Below are 11,099 nucleotides of genomic sequence, written 5' to 3'. Positions count from 1 at the left end.
TATTTCTCAGACGTACTTGTTATTAAGTACAAACGAAGGCTGATCAATTGTAATTGAGTCTGAGCTCATCAGCCTTTTACAGTATGCTACCTATTGCCCATGTAACTACAGTATATACAAAACGTTATTCAACCGTTCTCCACGTGGACAATAATAAAACACGCCTAGTCTGTGATGGGAAGTCATGTAAAACACGTCTTGTAAAATAAGTTCAGTGTTCACAGTAGAAAGTTTAGGAGTTAAAAAAGAGGTTTTTGTCCAAAAAAATAAACGCGTGGAGGAGGAATGTAACTTCGCCAAAGCTCAAATGTCACCGCTTTAAAATCATCGTGTTTATGTGGTAAAAGTAACGACCGGACGAAGATGTGGAAAAACCAATAGGTATGATAGGAGTCAGGAGTAAAGCGACATTCTACTCACAGAGGAAACAATATCGAATGAAAAGAAAAGGAACCGTTAAACAATTACGTTGTAAAAAAGAAAAAAAAAAGAAAAAAAAAATATGAATATTTTTGTGAATACTTTGGCAAGCTGGTTGATTTAGTTTTTTATGTGCATTGGAGAATAATGTGCCATTTTACAGCTCAGATTGATCGCAGGCAGCTTTATTACAAGGTTGGTTGCAGTCGAACTGGAGGGTGTCTGTCCTTGGTTCCGTATCGTCTTCTTCGAGTGTCAAATAATAAATGATGATTTGTGGCGGAAGTGGCCCTGAGGAAAATGAGGATAGGAAAATTGTTTATATCCCAGTGTATATTTTAATGTACATGTAAGAACGTCAGGTATAATAACAAAGTTAGTTAAATTGTTATATTGTCTGTGTGCAGGACATAATGATGTAATAAATGAGCATGCGACTTGTTGCAGCCTCTCAGTGAACTGGAAAAACAGCTCATATATAATTTATACATTAATAATAATATATATTAATTTATAATATAGATGTCACTTACCTCATCTGTATCACCGTAGTTAACACCGTCATCGTGTGCTGGCAGTTTATAACTGGAATCATAAAATTATACTTTTTTATTCATTTCCTGACAAAGGCATTCATAGCGTTAAAAGGTAGAATCTGTAATGTCATCGAACAGAGACCTCGAGGCAAAAGATGACAACATGGCACAGCACTTTGTTTACAGTTGTTGTTTTTGTCTGATGTGTGGATTGGATTTCAGTGGGTGTACAGTAGGGGGAGGGGTTGCTACTGCGGGCCACACCTCAGGCTCTACCCAGAGAGGTCTGGAGAAACTCACAGTATAATAAGTCAATATACCCACCCACACATCAGACCAAAACAAAAAAAGTCAACAAAGTGCAATACCAAGCAGAGGTCGTTGTTTGACCTCTTTTACCTAGAGGTCGCTGTTTGACAGCATTACAACAGTCAAATAATGATAAAGGAATGTTAAGATGCGATTCAATACGATATTCCTTTATTGATCCCCTTGGGGAAATTCAGGCATCATAGCAGCATGGGGGAGGGGGGAGGGGAGGTACAGGTATGGGCAGGGCAATAGTAGAAGACACAATACAGGCAATACAATTATAGTACAGTAGAAAAGTAAAAATAGGCAGTGTAAACAATATAATGAACTCTGAATATACGCATGAGTCTTAAGTTAAGCACAAGTTAAGTCTTAACACTAGCACAGCCATGGAGAAAATGCCACTAATTCCCGCCGGGAACGGGTCAGATGACCCGACAGCCTTTAGAATGGAGATGCATGTACTGACACATAATGTATAAATATATATACATACATACAATATATATATATAAATAAAAAACCTAATAAAAAGAGGAATTGAAGCCAGCAAATCAAGGGGGGGGGAAAGATGGCCGCTCAGCAGAAATAGCTGCAGAAATAGCTGGAATAACGTTCTAATTCCATTTTCCTGAAGTCATTTTGAAATTTCAGAAACCGTGCCAGATAAAACAGGTACTTTTAGGAAAAGTCATTGAGTGACAGAGCTGGAGCTCAACCGAGTGACGAGGATACATTTATTGAAAATGCCTAGGGGTCATGTGACCCCTTGTCAGCTGTGCTAGTGTTAAGTTGATACAGGTTAGCTGGCCCGTTGCACAGAACTAAAGAATAGCTAGCGTAGTTGGTGGTTCAGGATTACACTATACATGCGCTACTCACTTAGTGTCCGGATGATCCTTGCTGGAGAAGCAGCCATGTTTGTGGGCATGGCAAATCCCCACGGTCACACAGATCAATGCCACCAATGCACCAAACGCCTTCAGGAAGATCCCAACAATGTCGACGTCATCTGAAATTATTCACACAGGACATGGGAGGAGAGATGATACCCTCAGCTGACATCCACACATAAGTTCAGATGCTGTAACTCAAAGGAATGACCTTGGAATGTCAAAATCGGATGGATGTCAAACACCCTGTGATTTACAGCCACGGCGATACAAGACATCTGACTCAGTAGAAGGCTGGTAATGCAAGCTGACACAATTCAGGAGAGACTAGACTGATGTCACCGAAGATCTCTCTACAGAATTCTGCATGATGTAGCCTATCCCCATGCACACTTATAAAAAGGCTGCCACATTCAAGCCCCTCGGAATTAGCAATTATTACGAACAATTACCAGTATGCCCGATGCTTTGCGATGTTGACCTATTCCCGAGACTTCCCAGGACAGAGACAACTTTCCCATTAATTTACATTTTACATTTAGTCATTTAGCTGACGCTTTTATCCAAAGCGACTTACAAGTTCTGTACGACAAGTCATCAGGAAGGGCACAACTCTATCAGCCGAGTAACAATGTTCATCAAAGTGTTGAGTGCTACAGTGTAGGTTAGTTTATTAGGACAAGTGCATGGCAGTAAGGTTAGTTAGGGTTACATTTAAAAAAAAATCATTTCATATACTGGTTGAAGAAGTGCATCTTTAGTCGACGGCGAAGGATTGGACGGGTTTCGGCTGTCCTAACCTCGTTCCCAGTTTTATCTCCGTGAGATAAAGCCTGGTAAAGAACTACGGCCGAAAGTGTCTATGGGGCAGTAGAATCTCCGGTGTATGTACTTCCCCTGGAAGCTGCCTCCGAACAGACCAAACCTTTCCCGAATCCTGTCGGCAAACAAGCTAGAACGTCCCGGTTGCGTGAATACTTTCGGCAGCCAACATGCCCTTCCGCGTTGCTCTGATTGGCCGAGCGCGCGCATGCGCATGAGCCGCGACAAGCTCCTCAGCCTCCTCAGCCTCCTCAGCCACTTAAAGCAATTTATACAAATGGAAGTATTGATTACGCCGTAACGAATCATTAAAAAAATATACCGTTAACTGGAATATGTTGTTTCTTTACACATATGTTGGATTATGTAATTGGTTTGTCATGACAAACCAATAAAAAATCGCGAATTAACCGGTGGCTACAACAACAGCCCCACCGTTCATTGTAAACAATGATGCATGTAGTTACTGTGTGTTGTTGTAGCCACCGGTTAATTTGCGATTTTTTATTGGTTTGTCATGACAAACCAATTACATAATCCAACATATGTGTAAAGAAACAACATATTCCAGTTAACGGTATATTTTTTTAATGATTCGTTACGGCGTAATCAATACTTCCATTTGTATAAATTGCGTTAAGAGGCTGAGGAGCTTGTCGCGGTTCATGCGCATGCGCGCGCTCGGCCAATCAGAGCAACGCGGAAGGGCATGTTGGCTGCCGAAAGTATTCACGCGTCCCGGTCATGTAGTAAATTCTGCAGGCAAAGCCGTTGCAGTGGCTTAAACGAGGAAATATTGTGCACTTCACACGTTTCTATAATTGTTTTGTCGAAACCGGAACGCCTGTAGCCGGTACTTCCTGTACTTCCGTTTAGACACTTTAGCCTACGGCTGTCCTGACTGTCCACCATTACACAGCATTCACTGCAATCACACTGCTATAAACAGCCTACTGAAAGCACCTTGTCCTTTGACAACCTCTCACAAACTAGTACGTACCAAGCGCCTACAAAGCTGTCAAAAAGTCGGGTATCTTTGGTCATAATAACAGCAAAAGTGCAAAGTATGCACAGCGATACACACCTACACTTTTCACAACTTTTCTTGATTAACTCGCTGTTAATCAAGTGACTGTTTGTTGTTTTTACACTAAGTTAATGTTAATGATAACAGCTTCTGTGAACAGTGGAGAACAACGACGCCGACAGAATTGTGTTCCTCCTCGCGTGAGAAGCTCCTCCGCTTTTCAGACAGAGTCGCAGCGCCACCAGAGGAAACTGCCAGCCGAGATTAACATCCACAGACGGGGGAACGAAAGCTGGTGGATCGTGAGGGAGAGGAGGACGGACAACAGGAGATTCGAGCCTTACCTGCCCTCTGTCGTTATCGTGAGTACGTTGTGGGAAACGCTGCTGGCCGACAAGACGGACAAGCTCTCGGCCCTGGTGAACAACGAGCGTGAGTACGAGGAACAGGGCCGGACTGGGGAAATAATTCATACCGGGAGATATAGCGCGAAATATAGCCCCAGTCAGGCCACTTTTTAAGCGGGGGGTCTGGGGGTCCCCCACCAGGATTTTTTTTGTTACAAAGACTTAATTTCCTGCATTCTGGTGAATTTTAGTGCATGTGAATCACAAACTAATGAGCCAACAATTGCTTAGTACAATGTACTGTTATGAACCTCAAATAAAACTGTTGTGGCACTAGCAATGCTACTCTCTCCACCTTCAAAAAGAAAAAAGCAAGAGCACAACATATTTGTTTATTTACTATTATAATACAGTTAACCACTCTCTCCACCTATTCAAACAGAGCAAGAGCACAATACCATATTCACTTTACTGATGCACTACCCATCAACAGTTAAAATAGCCCTTACACAAACATTAAATAACAGACCTTTCATTATTACAAAACTACCTGGCTCACTGCCTGGCTGTTACAGTATTCTGCAGAGTGCCATCTGCCATTCCATTCGCCGCCTCCACTGTCAATCAGTTGTATCGCCTGGTCCCGCCTCCACCAATCACAAGTGGCAGCACGGCTCCATTGTGTGTGTGTGATCCGAGGGAGAGAGTCAGATAGTTCTCCAACTCTGTCGCAGACAGTGAAATCCTGGTTGTTCCCCACCCACCTAGGTTATCTAACTATCGCGCCGCGCCGCCGCCACAACTAGAAACAATGGCCTGGCAAAAAAAAAAAAAAATTATATATATATATATATATTTTTTTATCTGTGCAGGCCAGGCCACCGGGAAAACTCCCGGTGCTCCCGATGGCCAGTCCGGGCCTGACGAGGAAGCTAGCTTAACCCTTTCAGATGGTTAACCTTTCACTACTGTGGTAGTGAAAGGGTTAACCTTCTGTAGTGTGGTTGTGAAAGGGTTAACCCTTTGTCGTGTGGTAGTGAACGGGTTAACTTGCTTCACGGAGTCCTGGCTGAACGATAGCATCCCGGATAACGCTATTGAACAAGAGGGTTTCACAGTGGTGCACGCCGACAGGGGTGGACTACCGGAGAGAGGCAAGAAGAGCCCCCCCCCCCCCCCCCCAGCAAACTCCCATCACTATCTGAGGGGTTGAGGTGGAGATGGTGGAGGAGACATAGAAGTTCCTTGGAGTACACCTGAACAATAAATTAGACTGGTCGGACATAGAGGCAGGGAAAGGGACAGAGCAGGCTGTTCTTCTTGAGGAGACTCAGGTCCTTCAACGTGTGCAATAGACTGCTGCAGTCATTTTACCCGTCTGTAGTAGCCAGCGTCCTCTTTTTTGCTCGATTGTATGCTGGGGGGGGGGACGACGACGACGACACACCAACAAACTGAACAAGCTGGTGAGGAAGGCTAGCTCCGTGGTGGCAGACTAGAGGTGGTGGCAGAGAGGAGGATGAGAAGGAAGCTGGCCGCTATCCTGGAGAACCCCTCCCACCTTCTCTATGAGGAGCTAGCCAAGCAGCCATTTGTGCCAGCAGCCATCAGGCTCCACAACAGTGGGCATGGACTGCTGCCAGCAGATGAAGAACTAACGGCTGCTGAACAGGAATGTCTGATGACTAAATGTGTCTGACTCTTGACCACCAAAACCAATATTTATTGACAGTAATATAACCGATACATACAGGCCCTCACCTACACCTTTGTTTACACTGTTTAATGTTCTCATATTTTTTATATTCAGATCTAATTGTATTGCATCTATCATATTGTATCTAAAGCTGAACCTAAAATATGTTTCTGATAACATTTGTAATGGTAAGTTTGATACTATTGCTGGATCTTGAGTCATATGTGATCTGCAACGACGGTACAGGCTCGTACACCACTGCTAGATGTACGATAACTATCGTATTTGTATGATAAAATGTTTAGGGGACCTCAAAGAAAACTACAATATCTCTCTGTACCGGCTATGTTAAGTTGAGATATATATGAATCACACTATACAAATTAAGGTTATTATTATTATTATTATTATTATTATTATTATTATTATTATTATTATTATTATTATTATTATTATTATTATTATTATTATTATTATTATTATTATTATTATTATTATTATAATAATAATAATAATTATTATTATTATTATTATTATTATTATTATTATTACTACTACTAATAATAGTAATAATAATGATAATAATAATAATAATAATAATAATAATAATAATAATAATAATAATAATAATAATAATAATAATAATAATAATAATAATAATAATAATAATAATAATAATAATAATAATAATAATAATAATAATAATAATAATAATAATAATAATAATAATAATAATAATAATAATAATAATAATAATAATAATAATAATAATAATAATAATAATAATAATAATAATAATAATAATAATAATAATAATAATAATAATAATAATAATAATAATAATAATAATAATAATAATAATAATAATAATAATAATAATAATAGAGTAATGGAAATACTGTTAGAAAACGTCACTCACAGACTTCCATCAGCTGTGGGGGACACTGGGCGTGTCCTGCGTCGTTCTTGGCCTGACAGTAATACTCCCCAGCATCCTCCTTCCTCACCCTGCGGAATTTCTGCGGAGACATTTTCACCCAAAGTTAATTGACACGACACCACACACCCCATTCCTGAAACAATCTAACGACGGGTTTTCCCGCTCTTTAATCCTCCATCTTTTCCACGTTAACCCCCTCCCTCGCGTGTCCCTCACCAGGCCTCCCGTGTCAGCGTTGATGGTGTAGGTGGCGTTGGCGAGCTTGGCGCTGCTCTTGGGGTCCTGGGGAAGCTCCTGGTTGTTGTGGAACCAGCGGTACTGCGGGGCGGGGAAGCCCTCGTTCTCCAGGCAGCGCAGCTCGGAGGAGGTGCCCACCGTGACCGCCACCGGCACGCTGCAGCGCGGCACCACCGGCTTCACTGCGCGGAGACAAAGGTTCTTTACCGAGGAGCACCGAGGACCCGAACACCATCACGATCTCTACCACGTGTCGTAACAATTATGATTATGATATTGTGATTATGTATTTATGTCTTTCTACTATTCTACTTTCTACTATCTCTCTACTATTACCCTGTCCATACCTGTACCTCCCCTCCCCCCTCCCCCATGCTGCTACGATGCCTGAATGTCCCCCCAAGGGGATCAATAAAGGAATATATTTGATCGCGTTAGTAAACGACCCACAATATACTGTACAATATACATTACATTTACATTACATTTAGTCATTTAGCTGACGCTTTTATCCAAAGCGACTTACAAGTTCTGTACGACAGGTCATCAGGAAGGGCACAACTCTATCAGCTGAGCAACAATGTTCATCAAAGTGTTACGTGTTACAGTGTAGGTTAGTTTATTAGGGCAAGTGCATGACAGTAAGGTTAGTTAGAGTTAAATATTTAAATTTTTTTTAAATTTTATTTCAGATAATGGTTGAAGAAGTGCGTCTTTAGTCGACGGCGAAAGATTGGACGGGATTCGGCTGTTCTAACTGGGGTGGGTAGTTCATTCCACCATTGTGGGGCAAGGACTGAGAATAGGCGGCTTCTCTTTGATGACCCTCCCGGAGCTTGGATAGGAGTAGGTCTGAGGCGGCCAGAAGATGCAGAGCGTAGGGGTCTTCTACAGAGTAGAACTTTGAAAATCCACTGAATCAAAAACTGAACGTATCACAGGCGTACCTCTGACCGCGAGACTGATGAGGATCTCATCAAAGTCCCTCTGATCGTCGATGGCCGCCACCTCACAGCGGTACTCCGCCGTGTCCGACCGGCTCGTGTTATAGATCAGAATGTTGGCCGGTTCTCTGAGTTGTGCTCTGTGTTCTAGGTCCCCTTGTAGAGAGAATGAGAGGGAGGGAGAGAGAGGAGAGGGAGAGAGAGTTAGAGAGAGAGAGAGAGAGAGAGAGAGAGAGAGAGAGAGAGAGAGAGAGAGAGAGAGAGAGAGAGAGAGAGAGAGAGAGAGAGAGAGAGAGGGAGAGAGAGAGAGAGAGAGAAACACCTCACAACATTTCATCAAAAGCACAGTATGATTTCTGAAAGAAGGGATCACTTCACTAGCCCTCTTGACGAGGCGCTTTGCGTTTCCCTCGCCCACGTTCTAAGAAGACGTGACTGTTCAACACTGAGTGCTGTGCTGGTTGATAGATGAAAGAAAAAGGAAAGAAAGTGTGGTGGATCTTCTGATCAAAATAGGTTTAATAGTAAAAACAAGGAGTACAAAGTACATGAGGTTAACTGAGCTTTGGCGCAGTTAGAGGAATGCTCTCATCGTGGCCAGCTAGGAGACATTGAGGTCTTATAGCCCTGGCCTATTTTTATTTTTACTTTATAATTATATTATTCTATTGTGCTTCTATTTAATTGAGTTTATATCCCAATTTTATTTCCATTTTATTATCTGTCCGTTATTGTCCGTCCGTTAATGTTGCACCGCAAAACAACCAAATCAAATTCCTTGTATGTGAAAACGACTTGGAAGTAAAGACCTTTCTGATTCTGATTCTGATTCTGAAGGATAGAGAGGGGTGGGGGCCGTAGCCCCTGGCCTCTCACTTAGGTGTGTGAACTAAGCTATTGTTTGGGGCAACCGAAAGGGATTCCTCCACAAAAGTCTCAACAACAAGCCTTATTTACCTGATATCTTATTTTGAAAGTAGACATAACTCGGGACGCCATTTTTAATCTTCTTCCACTCGATCCTCGGGTTGTTAGTCGAGATGGATTCTATTAAACAGGTCAGTTCGATGGCTGCGGAAGGAAGCAGATTTCATCACGTTACAAACCCAGAACAAGGGGACAGAGAGAGAAGTCATTACGGCTTAAATAGGTTAAAGACGGACTTTCCGACAACTTACTTTCAAACTCGTTGGCCCAAACAAGTTTTTCATTGGTTCGGAGGATCACCCCTAACGATGACGGAACGTGACCTGTGTAGGGGGGGGTGAAAAACATGCGTCACAAACGCTGCACAATTTTTTCTTTATTTAAACACCGTATTAATTAGGCCCGTTGCCCAACGAACGAAAGGATTAGAGCGATGAATACGTGGAACCAAGGGAGGCTGAAACACCTGGATGCCGAGCGAGACGTGACTTACCAGATTCGCTGTTTTAAACCTGCAGCTTCTGGTCCTCATTTCATGCAACAAAATGCGTGTACACAAGCTACAGAAAGATTCTGTGTGTGGAGGAGCTCACTGGAGTTACCATATATACATATCAATTGCGTCTGAGTATGTAAGGAAGCACTACAAATAAAATGCATTATTAATATTTGTATTATTATTGGTCTGGTTCCCATTTCATGCCACACAAATCGCTGGAACACAAGCTGCCACACGACGCCACGCTGAGCAATGAGAGCACTTCCTCTCGCTGTGGGAGCAACGTAAAAGCTTTCAAATGAGGGGGGAAATCAGACTATAATGTACCACTCTCCGGGTACCCCTAGGCTTACAGTAGGCACTTTAGAGGGATAGCCTAGTTAGGAAGCAGCAGGCCACCTTCACAATGCACACCTGGAAGTACATGATTTACAAGACACCTTATAATAATAATAATAATAATAATAATAATAATAATAATAATAATAATAATAATAATAATAATAATAATAATGCAGGACGGTTGGTACTGGGCTGCTCACTAAGGTCTAATGTGAGCCGTATGCATGCCCGCCTCTCTTGGCTTAACGTTGAAAATAGATTGTCTTTTAATATACTTGTGCTGTTCAAGTTGGTCATGAGCAGTAAAACTCCTGTTTTTATACATAATCAGATTGTTTTTTAGTAATACTGTGCACGAGCATTACACTAGAGGTTCCAGTAGTGGGCAGCTTGAATTGCCAGGTCCTAGAACCAGCGCTTTGGGGAGATCTTTTATTTTTAGAGCATTAACTCTGTGGAATGGCCTGCCTCGGAACCTCTGCTGCATTTACAGTAGAACCTCTGCTGCATTTACAGTAGATTCACTTTTAAAAAAAGAATCTTAAATCGTTTTTAATTGTTTTTAACACTGTAAAGTAATTTTTTGTTTTTTTTTCTACACTAATGTAATTTTAGCTATCTTAATTGTTACAGTAGTTTCATTATGCATTGTGTGTACTGACTTTTAATAATTTAGTTTTTGCAATAGTGATTGTTTTTGTATGTTTTTTTGTGTGTGTGGACCCCAGGAAGACTAGCTGGTTGCTATCGCACCAGCTAATGGGGATCCCTAATAAAATAAAATAAAATCAAATAAAATCAAACTCAGAAGTCTTTATTCGGCATGCAATGACATGCAGTGATGGGCGGCACACACACACACATGCACTGTTTTAATTTTTTTGGGTCACCGATGCACCTTACCATTACCCTTGGTCTTACACGTCATGCTTACTTTGGGGGGGGGGGGGGGGGGGGGGGGGTATCTTTCAGTGTAGCTTTTGTTCCCCACGAACAACGCGACTCAGTCACCCAGGCACCCAGTCACTCCAGTCACTCCGGTCACGCCAGCCACCCAAATCACAGACTGTTTGAGCTCATGCCGTCTGGCAGACCACAGTCTCAGGTCCACATCCGAAAGAACACTGAACAGCTATACTTCCACCGGGCAAACAGAC

At 41.9% G+C, this 11,099-nt stretch overlaps 1 protein-coding gene across 1 annotated transcript; it reads right to left on the bottom strand.

Annotated features, from left to right (window-relative positions):
* Nucleotides 1-584: 584 nt before the first annotated feature.
* Nucleotides 585-10,870, bottom strand: jam3a (junctional adhesion molecule 3a; the record flags this gene model as incomplete). The annotated part of the gene is made up of 9 exons (XM_084311005.1): nucleotides 585-711; nucleotides 954-1,005; nucleotides 2,151-2,280; nucleotides 6,973-7,072; nucleotides 7,210-7,412; nucleotides 8,178-8,330; nucleotides 9,132-9,245; nucleotides 9,353-9,424; nucleotides 10,846-10,870. The coding sequence occupies 9 exons, from the start codon at nucleotides 10,868-10,870 to the stop codon at nucleotides 676-678; spliced, it is 885 nt and encodes a 294-aa protein (XP_084167131.1). The 3' UTR covers nucleotides 585-675.
* Nucleotides 10,871-11,099: the final 229 nt, after the last annotated feature.

This window comes from Notolepis coatsorum (assembly GCF_963971535.1).
Source record: "Notolepis coatsorum genome assembly, chromosome: 1".
Taxonomy (NCBI): domain Eukaryota; kingdom Metazoa; phylum Chordata; class Actinopteri; order Aulopiformes; family Paralepididae; genus Notolepis; species Notolepis coatsorum.
Note: the sequence above shows the minus strand (reverse complement) of the source record. Positions and strands in the feature narration are given on the sequence as shown.